General features: G+C 28.9%; 3 protein-coding genes and 1 pseudogene across 4 annotated transcripts; 1 reads left to right on the top strand and 3 right to left on the bottom strand.

The window, feature by feature from the left end:
• Window positions 1–937: 937 nt before the first annotated feature.
• On the bottom strand, window positions 938–4,039 carry LOC145963996 (uncharacterized). Its single transcript, XM_083086351.1, has 3 exons — window positions 3,864–4,039; window positions 3,031–3,397; window positions 938–1,606 (listed from the first exon to the last, which is right to left on the bottom strand). The coding sequence occupies exons 1-3, from the start codon at window positions 4,037–4,039 to the stop codon at window positions 938–940; spliced, it is 1,212 nt and encodes a 403-aa protein (XP_082942477.1).
• Window positions 4,040–9,373: 5,334 nt separating this feature from the next.
• On the bottom strand, window positions 9,374–13,033 carry LOC145964109 (F-box only protein 21-like; annotated as a pseudogene). Its single transcript, XR_014436345.1, has 8 exons — window positions 12,751–13,033; window positions 11,762–12,087; window positions 11,186–11,627; window positions 10,898–11,034; window positions 10,682–10,796; window positions 10,392–10,505; window positions 9,885–10,182; window positions 9,374–9,636 (listed from the first exon to the last, which is right to left on the bottom strand). The product of XR_014436345.1 is annotated as an F-box only protein 21-like (transcript).
• A 1,957-nt stretch (window positions 13,034–14,990) lies between these two features.
• Window positions 14,991–19,643, top strand: LOC145964111 (F-box only protein 21-like). Its single transcript, XM_083086521.1, has 8 exons — window positions 14,991–15,256; window positions 15,961–16,284; window positions 17,367–17,808; window positions 17,960–18,096; window positions 18,196–18,310; window positions 18,495–18,608; window positions 18,818–19,115; window positions 19,366–19,643. Exons 1-8 carry the CDS (start codon window positions 15,099–15,101, stop codon window positions 19,518–19,520), a joined length of 1,743 nt encoding a protein of 580 aa, XP_082942647.1. The 5' UTR covers window positions 14,991–15,098; the 3' UTR covers window positions 19,521–19,643.
• Window positions 19,644–21,647: 2,004 nt separating this feature from the next.
• Window positions 21,648–23,574, bottom strand: LOC145963995 (uncharacterized). The gene is made up of 2 exons (XM_083086349.1): window positions 23,224–23,574; window positions 21,648–22,193 (listed from the first exon to the last, which is right to left on the bottom strand). Exons 1-2 carry the CDS (start codon window positions 23,572–23,574, stop codon window positions 21,648–21,650), a joined length of 897 nt encoding a protein of 298 aa, XP_082942475.1.
• Between the last annotated feature and the right edge of the window lie 1,318 nt (window positions 23,575–24,892).

The raw sequence follows: 24,892 nt of genomic DNA, 5'->3' as shown, positions 1-24,892 counted from the left end.
AGAAGTTTGAACGTTGCCTCTTTTACGAACGAAGCGATAGAGAACGGCTTGCTAAGAAAATGGAACGATTGAAGATATTGTTAATGCTCATCTTAATCATTTCGACTGAAATTACTCCTACTTTCTCTCCATTTTACGCAAGAGAAATTGCGTAACTTAAAAATACAAATTGTATATTGTCACTTTTGCCGGAAATACAACGATCGCATAAAAATAATGTGTCAAAATTCAATAAAACAGCTAAGAAAAGATTATCTTTACAGAATTGTGTATTATACGACTATTGGAAATGTATCAATACTTGATTGTCGAAATTACAATATAATAACGTACATGTACTGTAATGTAGTTATTATTATTATTATTATTATTATTATTATTATTATTATTATTATTATTATTAATATCATCATTGTGTATATGATACAAATTATAAAAAGGGATATATTTATTATCATATTCATTTTACAAAAACCCTCCCGGATTAACAAATTGTTTAAATTAAAATGAAAGAATTGATCAAACATGAAAAATTGACCAAAAGGCGGTGCTTTTTTCATTATCGATATATTTTGCTCATCTCTCCGTTCATTCATGATCCTTTCTCTTCTTTATTTCTTTTTTTTTTATTTTGTACAATTTACTTCTACGTATAATCGATACAAGTTTAAAATATATTGATATAATCGATATAACTCCGTAATATATTGATACATCAAAGACATCAAATATAAAAAACAAAATATAAAAAGCAAACATCAAGCCATTTGGTCTACCTCTCTTCCTTTCTTTCTGATTTAAACGTTTCAGTCTATTCTATGGCTTTGTCATAAATATTCCGCTCATTTTCTTGATCTATGAAGAATTCAAGATTAAAACAACTTAGTATTTTGATATATATCGTTTTTGATCTTCGGTATCTGTCAATGTGCATGATTTAGATATGCACTGTTTCTTCTTTTGAGTATGCCTTGCGTTCATATAATCTTTTAATTGTACGTTTTCTTTTAAATTCTAAGTCGGTTTTTAATGCCAATATCAAAAGTTTATTGACCGTTTCAGATTCTTTTTTCTTTCTCGTATTCTTCTTTTCTTTCTTCACGACCACTTTCCTGTTTTGACATACGGGAAAAGAACCACCGATTGCCAATTCCAGCACAAAGATTATAATAGCACAAACGTGTCCAAATCCAAGAATATAAAAACTGAACGTTAGTTGCTTTAGCGATATTAAATGGAAGCTTTTTTTCGTTAAATCGTTTCTTCTCTCTTCCTCGCGTTTCATTTCCCAGAGAATCTCATCTTCAACTTTCTTAATCAATCCAGCTTGCATCATCCGATGTATAATATCGTTTACGCGATTGTATAGCGGCCAATTCTCGCGGATGATATACGATCGTAACATTTGATGCAGCATTTTTGATCTAACAAAATCTTTACCTTTGTTCATACAGTACAAATAGGAGCAGTCACCGAGGCATACGGCAGTCGATGAATTTTTGACATGTTCCATGCAATCTTTGTACTCGGCACTCTTGTAGGGCAATTGGAGTACAAGATCGTAATTCTGCAAGAACTTCGGTCCGTATAAAGTGTAACCGGCATCCTAAAAAAAAGTACCAACTAAACTAACATGTGTTACTTATATTAAAATATCATTAAATTCATACTAATTTATTAAAAAATTTTTAATAAAAAGTTTGTGATTGAAATTCAAATATAACAGCTGCTTTACTTTAAAATAAATATTGTAATTTATGCATAGTATAAAGGAGATGATCCTAAATGATAAGAGGATGTATTTGTAAAGTTTATAAAAACATTTGTATTTTATAAAGCTTATAAAAATGTTTTATTAATATAAAGGAGATTTAGAAATCAATTCAATTTTTTTGAGCGTTATTTTTTTTATTCTTAATGTGATAGCGCTTAAAACAATAACTTTATAAAAAGTTATTTAAAGTTATGTAAGATTGTAAATTGGATATCTTTCTCATTAAATTTCAATAAATATCTTTTTATGTTTCCCATATGTGTAATTTGATATAATAACTCTAATTTAATAGTATCTATGTTAGGTTTTTTTAAAGAATTTTATTAATTTACAATCTTTCACAATTTTAAATAATCTTCAATTAGTAGCTTACTGAACTCATTTCAACAATTACTATCATATCGAAGATAGAAAATATATCATTTAAATTACAATAAAATTGTTTTTAAAATCTTTTCTACACTTTCACTTGCAAAAAACTAATTATACTGCATAGACCAAGCGACGCGGTAGCGTCGTGACGCCAAGTACAAAAAAAAAAACCGGGATCAAAACATTGAGAGTCACTGCTCTCGACGCAACGCTACCAAATAGCTTTTCCGGAATTTTGAGTCTAATAAACTTTGAATTAAGATATTTCAGAAACTAAAGCCGTAATCACAAATCTAACGGCACTTTCATCATATAATATGAATACGACCTTTTGATTGTGACCAGTTTGAATAAAATCGGTGCAGTCAATCCTGAGAAATGATGATCGAATATCAGAATTGTGACATTTTTCATTCTTCTCCATTTCCAAGCTCACGTATGTAGGATCGCACGCACACACGCAAAGCGAGTTTGTCCCTCAAGGCCCTTTGCGCTCATGTGCGATTATTCATTTGAGAATGCAAATACGCCTTGAGAGACAAAATCATACGTGTGTATGCGCGTACATATACACGTGTGATATGTATATGTATGTTTGTACGTACGTGTAAGAGATTAATTTATCGTACAGTAACTATTTTCAAAACTACCCCTTCGGGGTGGAATTTAATATCTTATTGTTAGAAACAATCCGTAAAAATACGGAACTTCTGCTGTTAAATAAAATTTAATTTACATTTTGTTAATTACTTGTAAAATAATTTGGCATATTTATTTAAATAAGATTGAAGACACACTACACATACAAAATTTATTATTAATTTAGCGAGAATTGAGATATAAATCTAAGGAGGAAAATCAAGAAAATGAGATTTTTCCATTACCTTGAGACTTTGTATGCTGTCGATGTCGCGATTATATACCGGCACAGTGAGCAAAGATGACAAGTGACTTTGGAAGAGAGCATTTATATTAAGGAACAAAATTAACACCATACATATGAAGATCCTTACGGAATTCATTTTGGGTGTATATAAAAATCCTAAGCAGACCATGAGTCTTATCACCTCTAGTCCAGTCTTTACATATCCCACGCTTTTCACAAAAACTATATAAGTTAGTAAACATATCCCGATTATTCCTACCATTACTTCCGGTGATAGAAAAGTTATTATCTTGATAAATTCGGAATTCGGTTTCTTTGGTTGCGCAATCACGCAAAATCCTAATCTCATATGGGGATATACGTATCTAAAAATAAATAAAATATTATACTTTTTAATCTCGTCTATGGAGTTTTCATTTGCTATGCAATACATATAGAAGGAAGTTCCACTTTTTCTCTATATTTTTCTCTCTCTTACCTCTCTTTTCCTTTTTTTATTATTATATAGCTATTTATTATTTAATTTTTATTATCCCGAGAAAGGAGTAATAAACAACGTAATAAGAGATAAGTTTCTACAAATATTTTTTGAAGATTATTATATATCACATATATATTAATCCTTCCTTTTATATATATATATATATATATATATATAATGCATCACATATATTTGATCCATGGATATAAATCTATTTAATATATGAAATTTATAATTTAGTTAGATTTTTAAGGAATTCTTGAAGAAGGATACTTGAGGATTCCTCTTAAAAAATTAAGATAAATTATTATTTTTAAAATTATTTTCTTGGAAACTACTGAGAGACATACTTGATTTTCCACCATTCGTATATATATCTTGTATTCATGGTAATGTCTATTCTGCTGTCGCTCGCAAGGGCGAACAAACTTTCATAAGTACCATTCGGTCCTATATGACCCACCGAATAAGCATCTCTATCAAGTATGGTGATCTCGCGACTTGCATTCAGCTTACTTAAAAGCATTTTAATGATGTCACTGCTTACACCACGAAATCTTTCTTGTTTCGGTAAGCTCAAGTTGACTTAGACAAACGGTTCCATCTCAATGGCACTTAATCGAATTTGATATCTGTTTAGAGTAGTCGTTTTATCAAAATCCAGATCTATGCATATATCGCTGTCTAAAAATATAGAAGTGATAGTAGCTGTTTAAATTATAAACTTTTTTGATAAATTTTTCTAAATATCAAAATTAATAATGTTTTATTAGTAATGCATTAGATTATTTAGAAAAAGAGAGTATATATCTTGTTAATTCATTTAAAAAGTATTTATCTAAAATAATATAACAAATAATATATAAATTAAATTTCACCTCATATTAAGATACTTTATATTATTGAAAATTAATTTTGCGCAAAATAGAGCTATAGTCCGATAATTGGAGCGCGCGAAAGAAATAACACTTCCTTCTTTGCGATTATTCGTATATTTCAAATTAAAAATAGTTACATTAACAAAAAAAACGGACGGATCATCTTTTGATCCCTCTTCAAACGTTAACAATATGCGTTACAAAATGTTGTACGGTGACGCATTAAATTATAAAAATATATGTCCTTGATGCATAGGTAACGTTAATTTGTATCTCGCAGAGATTTGGTAAGCATATCTCAAGCCAGCATGAGATATATATATACAACAGCATACAGTTATCAATTTGTGAAAAAACGCGTCATCTGATTTATTAGTACTTAACAATTTTCCATTTTATAATTACAATAATTTGAAGAATTATTAGAAACAATGTGTTTGTAACGTTACGTATGCGTTCAATGAAAAAATTGCATTCTCAAACCCAAGAATATGCCACTTATCTTTAGAATATATACTAAAAAAAGGGAAATCCTCTTGGCGCTATTTCTAAAGATAAGTGGCACATTCTTAATTTGAGAATACAATTTTTTCAGTGTTGAGGACATATAATTTTATAATTAAGTAGGTCAATACTTTGCAACGCATATTGTTAACGTCGCGCTGAAGAGAGATCAAAAGATAAAATGTTCTTTTGTTAATGTAATTTTTTTAAATTTAAAATATATGAGTAATCAGAAAGCAGAAAGTTGTTTCTTCCTTGCGTTCCAACTACCGCGCTGTCGCTCTAATTTAATATAATTTCGATTTAATTTTTAATTATTATTATCCGAGCCAAATTTCAATGTATTTAATTTTTAATTTGCGCGCTAATATGTTTCCTAAGATGAAAAAAAAGAAAGTAAAAAAATGAGAAAAAGAGAGATACCGTGTATGAATTTCCTCTTCAATATTATCCAAGGATGACTCGCTCGCCCGTTGATATGTTCTACTTCGTACCAGCTGTCTGGCGTAATGTTCGAATACGGATTAAACGTGTAAAGAACAATTCCATCGTTTGGATCGATGCATATGAATATGACCGAGAGCAAATCATATTCCCAAGCAGTCCAGAGATATGAGCGAGCATTTATGCAACCCCGAGTCTCGGTTTGCTTATCGACTAGGATATAAAATCCTTCTGAATTCGCCCATGGCGAGTCCTTTGCTCTCTGTGAAGAAAAAGAGTATATAATATATAATTATCATTTTCATTTACTAAAAAAAATGAGTTATATTATTTAATTAATAAATTATAATATATTGATATCTTTCATATTCTTATAATTTAATTGTTTGTAGTAAACGCACTGAGAAAAATCGTTTGACTCTATCAAGAAGACATATCTGATAGAAGGCATTTTGGTTAAACCAAGCAGAATTTCTAGTTATCACGATAGAACTCGTTTTTTTATAACTAGAACGTTTAATAGAATTTACTACAAGGATTTACAAAAAATTTCTTGTTATGTTAACTTAAACATGGATACAGTGATGCCATTTTTTTTGTATATTTAGTATTATTACCCAGAATATATTAATATTTAATTGCCTAGTTTGAAATATAAAGATTCGAGGAGAAGGAGAAACAAAATAAATTTTTATCATCTTCAAAAGTAAGCTATCAGAACTGATACAAAAGAAATATAAATGTAAGTAAAAGTAACATATAATTTAGGCTGTTAAGACTAAAGAGATGTATGCCTATTTGAATATCAAATTTGTTTTTCTAGAAAACAAATCCTTATATAATAAAATTTTACTATATTTACTGTATATTTTCGACTTATATTTTATATATTATAGAATCACATCCCTTTTGTATTAACAGTTTTAAGGTATTCGATATTATTATATATGTTTTTTCATAAAATGATATATTTATTAAGTTGTTTTATTATTATTTACCTGTAACAGAGCTCGCAAGAAGGGTTGAGAAGATGTCACAAACACGAAACGATGCGCTCGAAGAAAATTGTAATTCTTGAACATTAAATCGGAGTATCTTGACAGGGTAAATTTCCGGAGAGCAAATCGTGGATTTGTTTCATCTATCAATGCTACGGGTATCATATTATTATATGAGTGTACAAGAAATTCATTATAATCTCCGCCCAGCAGTAAAGTCAAATGAGATACCGTTGGTAGACATTTCATTAAAGTAAATACCTATGAAATTAATATAAATTTACATTAATAGAGAGAGAATGTTTTGAGTTAATGTTATTATGTACTTACAAATAAAAAAGGAATAATTTTTTTCCACAAGTTTATAATGATATTGTTATATGATAATTTATAATAATATACAATGATAAACGTGTATGACGCGGATAGAGTCGTATTTATAATAAATAAAAATATTTCAGTTTTTATCTCTACATATTCTTTGAAAATTAACTTACCGATGTTATTAAATCTGTATAAGAAGGCCGTTCTTCTGACAATATAATTATTTGATGATGATTATTATTAATAGTGAGAGGAAATATGCCTACAATTAATAACGAGAAGAGGACACAGAGAGACACGTTCGACATACTTTCTAAAATTTTACTATATAACAATAGAATATTAAACTCTTGAGAAGAAATTCTTTTTACAGAGAAAATCTGCTAACTTTGCTCTTCCGATGGAAGAGAATCGAATGTCAAGCATACCTATAATGTCGTGCTTTTATAAAAAAAAAAATTACATAGTTGATCGATTCTATTCAGATAAGCGCACGTGTGTATATGTGCCATATTTTAATTTGTATAATACTGTGTTTTATACTTTCATTTATTTGGGTAAAAAGATAACATGCTAAAAGCTATAATTATAAAAGAATATTATGACATCGGAAGAAATGTATCTATAATAATATCTTTCTTTGACGTATGTGATGTGATATAATAAATGAATATGTCAGTATAATAAGCGGGTTCATCATCGATAATAAAGCGATGGAACAGATTAAAAAGTATTTGACTTCGCTCGTTCTACATTGTATGTCCTGCATTTGTTGCAATAATTTACACATTTCTCTTTTTATGAATTATTTTCTGCGTATGCATATTATTAATTTCTTATCTAAAACAGGATTTTGTAATAAATATACTAATAAATATACTAAATGCATAAATGTACTAATGCGCAGTTGTCTTATTACTTTCACAATAGTATATAATACACACAATAGTATATAATAGGAATACAGTGATTAAGTGATGGTCTGATGACAAATGTGATTCGCATTTTCGTATGTTTCTGATAAAGGGAGATAATAGAGCATCACATTTTAGTAGGAATATAATTACATATAATTACATATGAATGTTACGCCCCCTAAATTATGGACATACGGAAGCGAGATAATATCTTGCTACAGTGATAAATAACAATAATTGTGCAACATTATTATGTTCAAGCCCGAGGAGGAAAGGAAGAAGAAAGGGCGTAACAATCATTTTCCGACAGCAGGTGCGGATACCTCGATTCGAGCGAACCGTCAGAGAGACCGAAAACATCAAAGAGAGATTTTACACTGTTTATGGTATGTCCCTATATCCATTCAATGATCCCTTTTTGGTAAAGGAATTTAATCCTTATTACTCGAGACAGAGGACTTAGTGCGATTCAGAAGTAAGGATGGTGAAAGGAGTTAATTAAATAGAATGCAAAAATTCATTAAAATTACTGAGTGAATATATTATTAATCAGAAAAGAGTTAACGTAATTTACAACGACAAAATCAATTAATAGATAATAATTAGGTATGATTCTCTAATAATTACATATGAGCATGTGTGTATATGTGTGCGTGTGTGTGTGTTTGTTTGGGCATGGGTATGAACATCTAATTAGATAAGAGATTATACATCTCCCATAGGACATATATCAGAAGAGATGAAATATAAAGAAAAAAAAATTGATAAAAAATAATGGAACTTACTACTTGATTGTTTTCGGAAAGGCGATTGCTTTGGAAGTCCAATGAAAGGTCGGTAATGACTCTGATGACTATCATGCGAATTGGCGGCATTATGGTTTTTATCGTAGATTAAGTTTTATTCATTTATAAATCAACTTAATACGACACATGGATAAGAGTCGCAGATAACGTATCGAAATAACTATCGAATGAATGCGAATTACGTGACTGTGAATCAATGTACACGAATACGTGAATAACTTAAATACGTATATCCCTTTAAAAAAATCCTTACAAAGGTAAGAAAAAATACGCCACGTACATAAAAAATATTCTACTTTGTATGCAACAAAATGTTTAATGAAGAAAGTCCTTAAAAGAAATTTACAATAATTTTCCCTCACAAAATCATTTTTCTAAAAAATAAAACCTCAACAAATAATTTTCCTAAAAAAATATTAAAAAATAAAGTATCAAAACTAAATATGAAATTAATAATTATTATTAGCCAAGTACTTAAGAGCAATTTGTAAATTTGATATAATATTTGCCACGAAATATCAATCTTACATTATAGAAATATTATACATAAATTCTCCTAAGAAATTAAAACGCATTTTATATTTATTCAGAGAAAATTGATGTTTAAAATATTTAATGAAAATTAGGATTATATTAATTCTTAACATTTTCTAAATAATTAAAAAAAAAAAAGTTTTACGCAAGTTTTAATTCGCAGTCTTTAAATCGAAGTAAGTTATGAAAACTTGGCATGCCCGGATCGTAATCAAATACAGATTAAATATTTAATTACATAATGTCTAATATTTTACATTTTATTGGAGATATATTTGTTTATAAAGTAAACAATCCGGGCACGCCAAGACGCGCGCGAGACACTGCCGTGTCTCTTAATGACAACCTATTTTAATAAAACTCTTGTACATGTAATTGTAATATTTTAGAATTAAATTGTTTATTTTGCGCAATTTCATAATTTATATTATATTTTGACTTAATAATAGGTGAGTTCTTGGTGTTTTAATATAACATTTGTCAAAAATTTTATATAATATGATATTTAACGAGTTTTATATATTCTAAATATTACACATATTATACAATTTATATATTTTTATCTAATCGTCAGATATCGTTGCAGTTATAGCGGCATCATGCGGGTAATATCTCGCCAGCATTTCGTTTGGCACATAATGCGTGTCTTCAAATTTACAAAAGTAGCGCCCTATTTCGTTATTATCGATCCATTTCGGCGTTGTTTCAGTTATAGCATCTAAAGTAAAAAGTAAAAAATAAATTAATATATGGTAAACTAAATAACATATATAGATCAAATAAGATTATATAAATAAAAAAATAATTAAAATAAGACAACTAAAGTATAAAAAGAATAAACATCTAAAATATCTAAAATAAATCTAAATAAAATAAAATGTCCTGATTTTATGTTATATATAAAAAGGCGAGTTTGTACAATAAACAAATGTAATTTAAAATAAAAATTTAAAAAGATATTCATACCCTCTTCAACGTAACACATTTCGTTATTTTCAGTAAGGATTATGTAATGTGTTTGCCGTTTCGTATTACTAAAATTGCTACAGATCTTTAATGGCAAAACAGGATCTGATAATTTGTTTATGGAGAACTTAACATTATGTCTATCCACATATCTGTGCCATCCGATTATCACGCCGGCAGAACTATCTGCAGATTGATCAAATTCTATTTGATTATGTGTTACGACCATTCCAACTGCAAATTTTACTTCCTTCGGTCTTATATTTGATTGTTCTATTTCATTAACGTGAAAACTGAGCTGGAAAATGTAAAATCAGATGTTAATGGATATCTCTTCTCAAATAATTTCTAGAAATGGAATTTTGTAGAAAGCCTTTCAATTACAGCTAATTAAATTATAAATAATTATAATTCATATATAATTGTATGCGTTATCAGAGAGAAAAATGTCAGGGATTTTTTATTATTATTATATATTAATATGTGATATATATAATGCTAAAATACCTCTTTTAAATTCGTACTCCAGACGTATCCAAATACCATTTCCTGCGGCATAACCATTAAAGTGTTATTACACCATTCCAAATTTACAAGTATTTCTAGCATCTCTAGCAGTATCTGAAAAAAGATGTAATATGTGAACAGAGCTCCTATTACAAATAGAAAAGAAGAAATTGTATATTTTTCTGCCTATATAAAGTATTTAATTGGCGCATATCTTTGTCAAGGTGTTACAAGTTTAATAAATTGATTAGAGTTAAATTTATAGAAAAATCATATTATATGAGTAATACCTCTTTAGCTGTTACTGCAAAAGGTTCTCTAGAACACCGTTGCTCGATGAGACAATCCGGGAATGTGTTAAAACTTATGTTAAAACATCTTACATCTTCTAAACTACTCGTGGCACTATAAACAATAAAATAAATTACATATGTGTGTGTGTGTATGTATAATAAGAAGAAAATATCGACAAACAAGGATAACTATTAATCTAATATTATACTTACTATTTTGGTTTCCAAAATATACATATACGGGAGCAATGTGGCAACTTTCTTACATCGCAACGTAAGCCAAGTCTCCTCGCTACACTGTGATATATTATTAATAAAACTATTTCTTGGCCATATTTGTTTTCTAACACCTGTGTCAGTAATTACAATACAATAAATTAATTACAGAGAAAAAAAGAGAGAAGGAGTGTCTTTTACATAATAATACGAATATATTATCATGTATAAGGCATAATTGGACACAATTTCAATGTATTACAACATAAATCTTTAATAACTTACATTATCTATACACAGGTATTCCAAATCTGTGTTTTTCGATTTGTTTGGTCTGAAGTTTAACTTGTCAAATATATATTCCTCCAGTGCATCCATAATCTGCGTTCCTTCCATTTCATCCCAATGGTTATCGTCGATGTTATTGTTTTTCCAATAGACAAAATATTCAGCAGATGTCGAAAATATCGAATGGTCGGGGTGTTTTTCTCTGAGGCAATTCAATACTTCTAATGCGATATTATCTAGTGACGCTTTTACAAATGAATAAAATACATCCTTTTGGGGTTGGAACCATTGCGCTACAATAGTAGCACCCCGTTCCAAAAGCTGCTCTCTGAGAGGTTGTTCTTTAAATCTTTCCCACTTCTCTTTCACCAAACATTGCCTCAGATAGTGAAACAATTTCATATTACAATATCTTTCCGTTAGATCGCAACCCGCTCTTCTGAAAAATTTATATACATATATATATATATATATATATATATAGTATATATATATATATATATATATATGTATATATATATATATATATATATATATATATATATATATAAAACATTTTAATTTTGTTCCTACCGTGGAGATTGGGCAAGCAAGCTTTTAATCTCATCCATAAAGAAAGAATTAATTACAAAATTATCAGGCCTACAAATCATTTCATTTAAATGTTTATCCAAATAAAAGATTTAAATTTAAAATTTGTGAAATTATCTATTGAAGCATTGAAGTTATAGTAATGATCATGAATTATTTGAGACACGTAATTCCGTAATTGTCTCGCACAATTAATGCCCGTTTCCGTAAAGTTTAAACTTCTATTATCCTTTTGTTCGTTCTTTTCTGATTCCTTTTGCTCATTTTCCTTAGATATCTTGTCACAAAGTTTCTTCGCAGAAGGCCACCTAAAATTAAAACGAAAAATACTTTAATAAACTTTTGAAAATTACATCAAACGGTGTTATTGCATCAATAATAAATTTTCAGTAGAATAAATTTTTTGACATATTCAAAGTATTACAAAGTATCAATTAAAAAATCAATCTTCTTGTCTCTTTACATAAAAAACATAAATATGCAGAAGAATATATAACGTATAATCTTTATCAATTTTAAATTATAATTAAACTTTACACTAAGAATGTACATAATAATAGTAAATATAATGAACAATACAAAGCAGTATTTACATTACTCCATTATCTAAATCTTATTATATAATTATTATATAAAAAATTACTTAGCGCTCTCCTCTCTCTCTCTCTCTCTCTCTCTCTCTCTCTCTCTCTCTCTCTCTCTCTCTCTCGCGCGCGCGCACACACACACACACACACACACACACATTATTCTATATTCATAAAATAAGGTTACTATATTAAAATTAATAAAACAAAAAATAATTAAATTAACAAAATAAACATGTAAAATTTGTAATTTTCAAGATTTCATTTCTTCTTATTATTATATTATCAGTATATTATATTTTTTATATTTATTATTTTACTCAAGTGATACATTGCGCGATTAATGGAATAAAATTACAAAAAATGCATAAAACAAAAAATTACCTCTGAGAAAGCTTTTTTTCCCAATACTTGTCGTATTTGGCTGCCCACTCGAATTGTTTGCACGTGCATCTAAAGTTAATGATATCCTCAACACTGATATCATTATAGCTAAGAATATGAGCTATCAACTCTTCAGGTAAGCACATTATCGAAGCCATTACGAAAAGAATTCAGTAAAACACTGCGAAAAAATGTAATTTAAGATAATCACAACTATTCTCGCATATAATTAATTCTCTATGAGAAAGCGCACACGAAATTTACTGCAGTACAGTTGCTATGAGAGTTCTCCACACTTTGTCCACTCTCACTCTGGACTGCATACCTGTAGGTTTGAAAATTTTCAGCTTCCCCCACCATAATTGTCACGTGACCATGCTTATGGAAAAAAACCGAAAAGATACGGAAGACGACACTTTCATTCTGCGCATGCACCTTTAAGACAATAGAAGATGAGAAAGAAAAGAACACATTTTCTCGAAATCTGTTTTCAGAAATCGACATTTCCTTGCGATAAAATATTTGATCATTGATTCTTCTGTCTCGATATCGACCATCTCTAAAACTCACGTGTAACACATATAGGATCCTAAGAAAATTCAACTTTTACAAAATGTACGCATAAAGTAAACGGTTTCTAGACAAAATAATTTTAAAAAGAACTTTCTCTTTTGGGCATAAAATTTCTTACGAACTAAAAGGAAGGGAGAGAGTCTTTCGGATGATAAATCGGCACATAAATCTTTTGTTCAATACATATGTTTTCGCCATAGAGGATCAACGTAGTATCTTTTACCTGCATGCAAGGTAGAAGATAATCTTAAATATTTTTAGGATAAGGGTACAATATGTAAGATAGAGGATTATCTTAAATATTTTTAGGATGCGATAAGGGTAAAATATGTAAGATAGAGGATTATCTTAAATATTTTTAGGATGCGATAAGAGTAAAATATGTAAGATGGAGTATTATCTTAAATATTAGGAAATAAATAGGAAACGAACTATTTACTTTACCCAATCTAATTGTTATCTCTGTGCGCTGTACAAAAAACTTTTGTTTAACACATATGTTCTTGCCATAGAGGGACAGAGCACAGATATAATGATTAGATTGGGTAAAGTATATAGTTCGTTTCCTATTTATTTCCTAATATTTTGTAATTAAACACATATTAGATATTTAATTACATAATGTCTAAGATTTGACATTTTTTATATAATGTATATAATTTAAAAAAAATGTTTTGCGCAAGTTTTAAATCGCACAGTATTTACATCGAAGTAAATTATGAAAACTTGGGGTGCCCGGATCGTTTACATTATAAATAAATATATTCCCAATAAAATGTCAAATTTTAGACATTATGTAATTAAATATTTAATCTGTGTTTGATTACAAAATATTAGGAAATAAATAGGAAACGAACTATTTACTTTACCGAATCTAATCATTATATCTGTGCTCTGTCCCTCTATGGCAAGAACATATGTGTTAAACAAAAGTTTTTTGTAAAGCGCACAGAGATAACGATTAGATTGGGTAAAGTAAATAGTTCGTTTCCTATTTATTTCCTAATATTTAAGATAATCCTCTATCTTACATATTTTACCTTTATCGCATCCTAAAAATATTTAAGATAATCCTCTATCTTACATATTTTATCCTTATCCTAAAAATATTTAAGATTATCTTCTATCTTGCATGCAAGTAAGATACTACGTTGATCCTCTATGGCGAAAACATATGTATTGAACAAAAGATTGATGTGCCGATTTATCATCCGAAGGACTCTCTCCCTTCCTTTTAGTTCGAAAGAAATTTTATGCCCAAAAGAGAAAGATCTTTTTAAAATTATTTTGTCTAGAAACCGTTTACTTTATGCGTACATTTAGTAAAAATTGAATTTTCTTAGGATCCTATATGTGTTACACGTGAGTTTTAGAGATGGTCGATATCGAGACAGAAGAATCAATGATCAAATATTTTATCGCAAGGAAATGTCGATTTCTGAAAACAGATTTCGAGAAAATGTGTTCCCTTTTTCCCATCTTCTATTATCTTAAAGGTGCATGCGCAGAATGAAAGTGTCGTCTTCCGTATCTTTTCGGTTTTTTTCCATAAGCATGGTCACGTGACAATTATGGTGGGGGAAACTGAAAATTTTCGAAACTACAGGTATACAGTCCAGAGTGAGGGTGGACAAAGTGTGAAGAACTCTCATAGCAACTGTACTGCAGTAAATGTCGTGTGCGCTTTCTCATAGAGAACTAATTATATGCGAGAATATAGTTGTGATTATCTTAAATTACATTTTTTCGCAGTGTTTTACTGAATTCTTTTCGTAATGGCTTCGATAATGTGCTTACCTGAAGAGTTGATAGCTCATATTCTTAGCTATAATGATATCAGTGTTGAGGATATCATTAACTTTAGATGCACGTGCAAACAATTCGAGTGGGCAGCCAAATACGACAAGTATTGGGAAAAAAAGCTTTCTCAGAGGTAATTTTTTGTTTTATGCATTTTTTGTAATTTTATTCCATTAATCGCGCAATGTATCACTTGAGTAATATAATAAATATAATAAATATAATATACTGATAATATAATTATAAGAAGAAATGAAATCTTGAAAATTACAAATTTTACATGTTTATTTTGTTAATTTAATTATTTTCTGTTTTATTAATTTTAATATAGTAACCTTATTTTATGAATATAGAATAATGTGTGTGTGTGTGTGTGTGTGTGCGCGCGCGCGCGCGTGTGTGTGTGTGCGTGTGTGTGTGTGTGCGTGTGTGCGTGTGTGAGTGAACGCGCGCGCGCGCGCGAGAGAGGGTGAGAGAGAGGGAGGGAGAGCGCTAAGTAATTTTTTATATAATAATTACGTAATAAGATTTAGATAATGGAGTAATGTAAATACTGCTTTGTATTGTTCATTATATATATATATATTTATATTTACTATTATTATGTACATTCTTAGTGTAAAGTTTAATTATAATTGAAAATTGATAAAGATTGTACGTTATATATTTTTCTGCATATTTATGTTTTCTACGTAAAGAGACAAGAAGATTGATTTTTTAAGTGATACTTTGAATATGTCAAAAAGTTTATTCCACTGAAAATTTATTATTGATGCAATAACACCGTTTGATGTGATTTTCAAAAGTTTATTAAAGTATTTTTCGTTTTAATTTTAGGTGGCCTTCTGCGAAGAAACTTTGTGACAAGATATATAAGGAAAATGAGCAAAAGGAATCAGAAAAGAACGAACAAAAGGATAAAAGAAGTTTAAACTTTATGGAAACGGGCATTAATTGTGCGAGACAATTACGGAATTACGTGTCTCAAATAATTCATGATCATTACTATAACTTCAATGCTTTAATAGATAATTTCACAAATTTGAAACAAATCTTTTATTTGGATAAACATTTAAATGAAATAATTTGTAGGCCCGATAATTTTGTAAATAATTCTTTCTTTATGGATGAGATTAAAAGCTTGCTTGCCCAATCTCCACGGTAGGTACAAAATTAAAATGTTTTTAATATATATATATATATATATATATATATATATATATATATTTAATATATACAGGGTGATTTATTTTAATAAACGCACGCAAATATTTCGGAAACAAAGCATTTTAGAGAAAAATGTTTCAGACAAAAGTTTTATGGTTTCGAGGGGGCCATAAGATGGTATCATTGGTTTGACACTGAAGAGTCATTTGAAGGTCACGTTAAGGTCACTTCAATTTTTTTAAATGGAACACCCTATATATTTTTGCACACTCTTGTAGCTTATCTCGAGAGCTTTCCAAAACACTATAATTAAGTACCTTTTCGTTAAGTACTTTTTGAGTTATGAGGCTTGAAATCATTTCTTAATTTTACATAAACCGTAAAATATCTTGTAAAATATTCATTTATCGATTATCTTGCCTTAATACTTTTACGTACAAAATAATGAGAGGAATCAATTGGTGTAAAGAAAACACATAATTGTTTCGAAAGAAAAAATGTAATTTGCAATTAACAATTACATTTTTTTTTTCGAAACAATTATGTGTTTTCTTTACACCAATTGATTTCTCTCATTATTTTGTACATAAAAGTATTATGGTAAGATAATCGAAAAAAGAATATTTTACAAGATATTTTACGGTTTATGTAAAATTAAGAAATGATTTCAAGCCTCATAACTCAAAAAGTACTTAACGAAAAGGTACTTAATTATAGTGTTTTGGAAAGCTCTCGAGATAAGCTACAAGAGTGTGCAAAAATATATAGGTTATTCCATTTAAAAAAATTGAAGTGACCTTCACGTGACCTTCAAATGACTCTTCAGTGTCAAACCAATGATACCATCTTATGGCCCCCTCGAAACCATAAAACTTTTGTCTGAAACATTTTTCTCTAAAATGCTTTGTTTCCGAAATAATTGCGTGCGTTAATTAAAATGGCTCACCCTGTATATATATTTCTATATATATATAAACATGTATAGAAATGATATCTATATATATTAATATACCTATATATATATATATACACACACACACAATATATATATATATATATGTATATAAATTTTTCAGAAGAGCGGGTTGCGACCTAACGGAAAGATATTGTAATATGAAATTGTTTCACTATCTGAGGCAATGTTTGGTGAAAGAGAAGTGGGAAAGATTTAAAGAACAACCTCTCAGAGAGCAGCTTTTGGAACGGGGTGCTACTATTGTAGCGCAATGGTTCCAACCCCAAAAGGATGTATTTTATTCATTTGTGAAAACGTCATTAGATAATATCGCATTAGAAGTATTGAATTTCCTCAGAGAAGAACACCCCGACCATTCGATATTTTCGACATCTGCTGAATATTTTGTCTATTGGAAAAACAATAACATCGACGATAATCATTGGGATGAAATGGAAGGAACGCAGATTATGGATGCACTGGAGGAATATATATTTGACAAGTTAAACTTCAGACCAAACAAATCGAAAAACACAGATTTGGAATATCTGTGTATAGATAATGTAAGTTATTAAAGATTTATGTTATAATACATTGAAATTATGTCCAATTATGCCTTAAACATGATAATATATTCGTATTATTATGTAAAAAACACTCCTTCTCTCTCTTTTTCTCTGTAATTAATTTATTGTATTCTAATTACTGACACAGGTCTTAGAAAACAAATATGGCCAAGAAATAGTTTTATTAATAATATATCACAGTGTGGCGAGGAGACTTGGCCTACGTTGCGATGTAAGAAAGTTGCCACATTGCTCCCGTATATGTATATTTTGGAAACCAAAATAGTAAGTATAATATTAAATTAATAGTTATCCGAGTTTGTCGGTATTTTCTTCTTATCATACATACACACACACATATGTAATTTATTTTATTGTTTATAGTACCACGAGTAGTTTAGAAGATGTAAGATGTTTTAGCATAAGTTTTAACACATTCCCGGATTGTCTCATCGAGCAACGGTGTTCTAGAGAACCTTTTGCAGTAACAGCTAACGAGGTATTACTCATATGATATGATTTTTCTATAAATTTAACTCTAATCAATTTATTAAACACCTTGACTTGTAACACCTTGACAAAGATGTGAGCCAATTAAACACTTTATATAGGCAGAAAAATATACAATTTCTTCTTTTCTATTTGTAATAGGAGCTCTGTTCACATATTACATCTTTTTTCAGATACTGCTAGAGATGCTAGAAATACTTGTGAATTTGGAATGGTGTAATAACACTTTAATGGTTATGCCGCAGGAAATGGTATTTGGATACGTCTGGAGTACGAATTTAAAAGAGGTATTTTAGCATTATATATATCACATATTAATATATAATAATAATAAAAAATCCCTGACATTTTTCTCTCTAATAACGCATACAATTATATATGAATTATAATTATTTATAATTTAATTAGCTGTAATTGAAAGGCTTTCTACAAAATTCCATTTCTAGAAATTACTTGACAAGAGATATCCATTAACATCTGATTTTACATTTTCCAGCTCTTTTTTCACGTTAATGAAATAGAACGAACAAATATAAGACCGAAGGAAGTAAAATTTGCAGTTGGAATGGTCGTAACACATAATCAAAAAAAATTTGATCAATCTGCGGATAGTTCTGCCGGCGTGATAATCGGATGGCACCGATATGTGGACAGACATAATGTTAAGTTCTCCATAAACAAATTATCGGATCCTGTTTTGCCATTAAAGATATGTAGCAATTTTAGTAATACAAAACGGCAAACACATTACATAATCCTTACTGAAAATAACGAAATGTGTTACGTCGAAGAGGGTATGAATATCATTTTAAATTTTTATTTTAAATTACATTTGTTTATTGTACGAACTCGCCTCTTTATATATAACATAAAATCAGGACATTTTATTTTATTTAAATTTATTTTAGATATTTTAGATGTTTATTCTTTTTATACTTTAGTTGTCTTATATTTTAATCATTTTTTTATTTATATAATCTTATTTGATCTATATATGTTATTTAGTTTTCCATATATTAATTTATTTTTTACTTTTTACTTTAGATGCTATAACTGAAACAACGCCGAAATGGATCGATAATAACGAAATAGGGCGCTACTTTTGTAAATTTGAAGACACGCATTATGTGCCAAACGAAATGCTGGCGAGATATTACCCGCATGATGCCGCTATAACTGCAACGATATCTGACGATTAGATAGAAATATATAAATTGTATAATGTGTGTAATATTTAGAATATATAAAACTCGTTAAATATCATGTTATATAAGACGTTTGACAAATTGTTATATTAAAACACCAAGAACTCACCTATTATATTAAGTCAAAATATAATATAAATTATGAAATTGCGCAAAATAAACAATATAATTCTAAAATGTTACAATTATATGTACAAGAGTTTTATTGAAAAATGTTGTCATCAAGAGACACATTAGTGCCTCGCGCCAAGTTCATGCGAAGCATTAGCGCGACATTCCGTGTATCTATACGCGAATCGAACAGATGAGAGTAACTCAGATTATTGTATTTCAATAACGGCTGAATTCGGATCGAATTCTTACTAGCCTTAATCGATAGAGCGAGTTTGAATTATATAAAGAATGTATCTTTATTTTTGTTAACGAATGTGCCTGACCGAGTTACCATAAATCACAAATTTACATAAAACAAGTCAAAATTATCGCAGATCTTTTAATTGTTAGAGAAGTTTGAACGTTGCCTCTGTTATGAACGAAGCGATAGAGAACGGCTTGCTAAAACAAATGGAACGATTGAAGACATTGTTAAAGCTCATGTTAATAATTTCGACTGAGATTACTCCTACTTTCTCTCCGTTTTACGCAATAGAAATCAAGCAACTTAAAAATGAAAATTGTATATTGTCGCTTTTGCCCGAAATACAACGATCGCGTAAAAATAATACGTCAAAATTCAATAACGCGCGGCTAAGGAAAGACTATTTCTACAGAATTGTGTATTATACAACTATTGGAAAAATATCAATACTTGAATTGTCGAAATTACTATATAATAATATGCAATTAAACTTAATTGATTGATTTGACGCTACATGATCAAACTTCACTCTCGTACATAATTTCGAAAAAAGTAAAAAATTTAATACATAGTGCCACACAAAGTGATTTGTAATATCCCTTAATGAATGTATGTATCTCGTAAACGTTTCAAACGCCTCATTTTGTACATCAAGTGACCAGTATGGCAAAATTCTTTAATAGTTACACTATCATTTTTTATTACTCACATTGTCAAAAAGGAACTACATGCAAATTGAGGTCGTAAATTGATTTAAATATATCCGGTCATCCAGATGATAGTTCTTTGTCGGCATGCTCTTTTTTTATTTTATTTTCGCGCGTGATCTCGCTTCTTTCATTTTCACTCGATTGCAACTCTAGCTGAGAAACTTTCTCGACTTTGTTTTGGTTTTGCCTTTTATGAGCATTTGATTAGATTTTCCTCACTTTTTGCGCATGCATTACTTTTCCCATAAGCATAAACATGTTACAAAATGCATATTTCCTTTACGAATTTTCAACTTACGTTCATATGCGAAGAGAGAATGAGAAGACAAAGCAAATTAAAACGTATCACGTAAGATAACGGCGACCAGAAAGATAAAATGCGTGGGAGAAAGACCCGTGACAATATATACATATTTCTATATATTTGCGAGATATTTTTCGAAATAGGGCTTTTTTTATCAATTTTATAGCAATCTCTTACAAACAGATTCAGGAGAGAGTGGAAGCTAGGATACCTTTTATTAAAATGAAGTGAGGGATGGATGAGAGAGGATGTTGATGAAATGACGTATAAGCAGTTGTTATTGGTGTATTAATGCTTACATACAGTAACACAAATGGCATCGTTTAACGGTTTCACCATAACGTGTATCGTATATTTTTATTTATATTTGTGCCTGATATGTTAGTATTATTATCATTATTCTAATTATTATTAATAATTTTGATTTTCATTATATTATTATATTGTGGATTCTTTATTATTATTATTATTATTATTATTATTATTATTATTATTATTAATATTGTTATTATTATCATCATCATTGTGTATATGATATCAATTATAAAAAAGAATATATTTATTATTATATTCATTTACGAATATTTTCTCAGATTAACAAATCGTTTAAACTAAAAAGAAGGAATTGATCGAACATAAAATATTCACTAAAAGGCAAATGCTTTTTTATCATCGATATACTTTGTTCATCTCTCCGTTTATTCATAATCTTTTCTCTTCTTTAGAAGTTTATTATGGCCGTTTCAGATTCACTTTTCTTTCTCGTATTTCTTCTTTTCTTTCTTCACGACTACTTTCCTGTTTTGACCTATCGGAATAGAACCACCGATTGCCAATTCCAGCACAAAGATTATAATGGCACAAGCGTATCCAAAGCCAAGAATATAAAAACTGAACGTTAGCTGCTTTAGCGACATTACATGGAAGCTTTTTTTCGTTAAAGTGGTTCTTCTCTCTTCCTCGCGTTTCATTTCCCAGATAATCTCATCTTCAACTTTCTTAATCAATCCAGCCTGCATCATCCGATGTATAATATCGTTTACGCGATTGTATAGCGGCCAATTCTCGCGGATGACATACGATCGTAACATTTGATGCAGCATTTTTGATCTAACAAGATCTTTACCTTTGTTCGTATAATACAAGTAGGAGCAGTCACCGAGACATATGGCAGTTGATGAATTTTTGACATGTTCCATGCAATCTTTGTACTTGGCACTCTTGTAGCGCAATTGGAATAGCGCAAGATCGTAATTCTTCAAGAACTTCGGTCCGTATAAAGTGTAACCGGCATCCTAAAAGCAAAGTACCAACTAAACTAATATATATTACTTATATATCAAAATATCATTAAATTCATACTATTTTATTTAAAAACTTTTAATAAAAAATTGTTTTTTGATTGTGATTGAAATTCAAATATAACAACTGCTTTACTTTAAAATAAATATTGTAATTTATGCATAGTATAAAGAAGATGGCCCTAAATGATAAGAGGATGTATTTGTAAAGTTTATAAAAATATTTGTATTTTGTAAAGTTTATAAAAATGTTTTATTTCTTCCATAATATGCACCGTGTCCGATTTAACTAGACATATTATTTTATAAGCAATTAAAGATACGGAATATTACAAGTTCATATAAAATTGCGAAGGTGATATGAAAACATTATTGAATATTTTTTTAAAGATATTAATATAAAGGAGATTTAAAAATTAATTCAATTTTTTTGAGCGTTATTTCTTTTGTTCTTAATGTGATAGTACTTAAAACAATAACTTCATAAAAAGTTATTTAAAGTTATTTAAAGTTATGGAAGATTGTAAATTGAATATCTTTCTGATTGAATTTCAATAAATATCTTTTATATTGACCAATATGTTTAATTTAATATAATAACTATAATTTAGTAGTATTTATGTTTTGCTCTTGAAAGGGCTTCATTAATTTATAATCTTTCATAATTTTAAATAATCTATAATTAGTAGCTTACTGAACTCATTTCAACAATTACTATCATATCAAAGATAGAAAATATGTCATTAAAAGAATAAATTATCTTTAAAATCTTTTCTACATTTTTACTTACAAAAATTAATTATACTACATAGATATATAATATATAATATATATAGTCTTCAATTTCTAAATAAAGTAACTTAAGAACAATTATTATATTTCGTTAATTATTTGTAAAATAATTTGGCATATTTATTTAAATAAGATTGAAGACACACTACACATACAAAATCTATTATTAATTTAGCGAGAATTGAGATATAAATCTAAGAAGAAAAAACAAAAAATGAGATTTTTCCATTACCTTGAGACTTTGTATGCTGTTGATGTCGCGATAATAGACCGGCACAGTGAGCAAAGATGACAAGTGACTTTGGAAGAGAGCATTTATATTAAGAAACAAAATTAACACCATACATATGAAGATCCTTACGGAATCCATTTTGGGTGAATATAAAAATCCTAAGCAGACCATGAGTCTTATCATCTCTAGTCCAGCCTTTATATATCCCACGCTTTTCACAAAAACTATGTAAGTTAACAAACATATTCCGATTATTCCTACCATTACTTCCGGTGATAGAAAAGTTATTATCTTGATAAATTCGGAAATCGGTTTCTTTGATTGCGCAATCACGCAAAATCCTGATGTCATATGGGGATATAAGTATCTAAAAATAAATAAAATATACTTTTTAATCTCGTCTATGGAGTTTTCATTTGCTATACAATACATAAAAAAGGAAGTTCCTTTTTTTCTTTATTTCTTCTCTCTCTCTTACTCTTTTCCTTTTTTTTATTATTATATAGCTATTTATTATTTAATTCTTATTATCCCGAGAAAGGAGTAATAAACAACGTAATAAGAGATAAGTTTCTACAAATATTTTTTGTAAGATTATTATATATCACATATATATATTATACATCACATATATTTGATCCATGGATATAAATCTATTTAATATATGAAATTTATAATTTAATTAGATTTTTAAGGAATTCTTGAAGAAGGATACTTGAGGATTCCTCTTAAAAAATTAAGATAAATTATTATTTTTAAAATTATTTTCTTGGAAACTACTGAGAGACATACTTGATTTTCCACCATTCGTATATATATCTTGTATTCATGGTAATGTCTATTCTGCTGTCGCTCGCAAAGGCCATCAAACCTTTATAAGTACACAGTACAACAGTACAACACTTTATAACGCATATTGTTAACGTCGCTGAAGAGAGATCAAAAGATGAAATGTTCGTTTTTTTGTTAATGTAATTATTTTTAATTTAAAATATACGAGTAATCAGAAAGCAGAAAGTTGTTACTTCGTTGCGTTCCTACTACCGCACTGTGGCTCGATTTGATTTATTTTTTGATTATTATCCGATCCAAATTTCAATTTATTTAATTTTTAATTTGCGCGCTAATATGTTTCCTTAGATAAAAAAAGGAGAAAGTTAGATACTGAAGAAAAGAGAGATACCATGTATGAATTTCCTCCTCAATATTATCCAAGGATGACTCGCTCGCCCCTTGATATATTCTACTTTGTGCCAGCTGTCTGGTGTAGTGTTCGAATACGGATTAAACGTGTAAAGAACAATTCCATGGTTTGGATCGATGCATATGAATATGACCGAGAGCAAATCATATTCCCAAGCAGTTCAGAGATATGAGCGAGCATTTATGCAACCCCGAGTCTCGGTTTGCTTATCGACTAGAATATAAAATCCTTCTGGATTTGCCCATGGGGAGTCTTTTGCTTTCTATGTGGAGAAAAAGAGTAATAATATAATTATCATTTTCATTTATTAAAAAAATTGAGTTATATTATTTAATTAATCAATTATAATATATATTGATATCTTTTATATTTTTATAATTTAATTGTTTATAGTAAACGCGGGTTTTGAAATCTCTGCGGCTCAAAAAATGATACATAAAGATTTATTTAAATATCGTTATGCTT

Source organism: Camponotus vicinus, unplaced genomic scaffold, assembly GCF_025532165.1.
Source record: "Camponotus vicinus isolate PSW18456_S1 unplaced genomic scaffold, iyCamVici1.0 SCAF_13, whole genome shotgun sequence".
In the NCBI taxonomy this organism is placed as follows: Eukaryota; Metazoa; Arthropoda; class Insecta; order Hymenoptera; family Formicidae; genus Camponotus; species Camponotus vicinus.
Note: the sequence above shows the minus strand (reverse complement) of the source record. Positions and strands in the feature narration are given on the sequence as shown.

Coding starts and splice junctions, on each gene's coding strand:
- LOC145963996 (XM_083086351.1), bottom strand. CDS start 4,039: ATGCTTTTAAGTAAGCTGAATGCAAGTCGCGAGATCACCATACTTGAT. Junction 3,398..3,863: donor TACGAATGGTGGAAAATCAA/GTATGTCTCTCA, acceptor ATTTATTTTTAG/ATACGTATATCCCCATATGA. Junction 1,607..3,030: donor ACAGCATACAAAGTCTCAAG/GTAATGGAAAAA, acceptor ACTTTTTTTTAG/GATGCCGGTTACACTTTATA.
- LOC145963995 (XM_083086349.1), bottom strand. CDS start 23,574: ATGACATCAGGATTTTGCGTGATTGCGCAATCAAAGAAACCGATTTCC. Junction 22,194..23,223: donor ACAGCATACAAAGTCTCAAG/GTAATGGAAAAA, acceptor CTTTGCTTTTAG/GATGCCGGTTACACTTTATA.
- LOC145964111 (XM_083086521.1), top strand. CDS start 15,099: ATGGCTTCGATAATGTGCTTACCTGAAGAGTTGATAGCTCATATTCTT. Junction 15,257..15,960: donor GAAAAAAAGCTTTCTCAGAG/GTAATTTTTTGT, acceptor TTTTAATTTTAG/GTGGCCTTCTGCGAAGAAAC. Junction 19,116..19,365: donor AATGTGTTACGTCGAAGAGG/GTATGAATATCA, acceptor TTTTTACTTTAG/ATGCTATAACTGAAACAACG.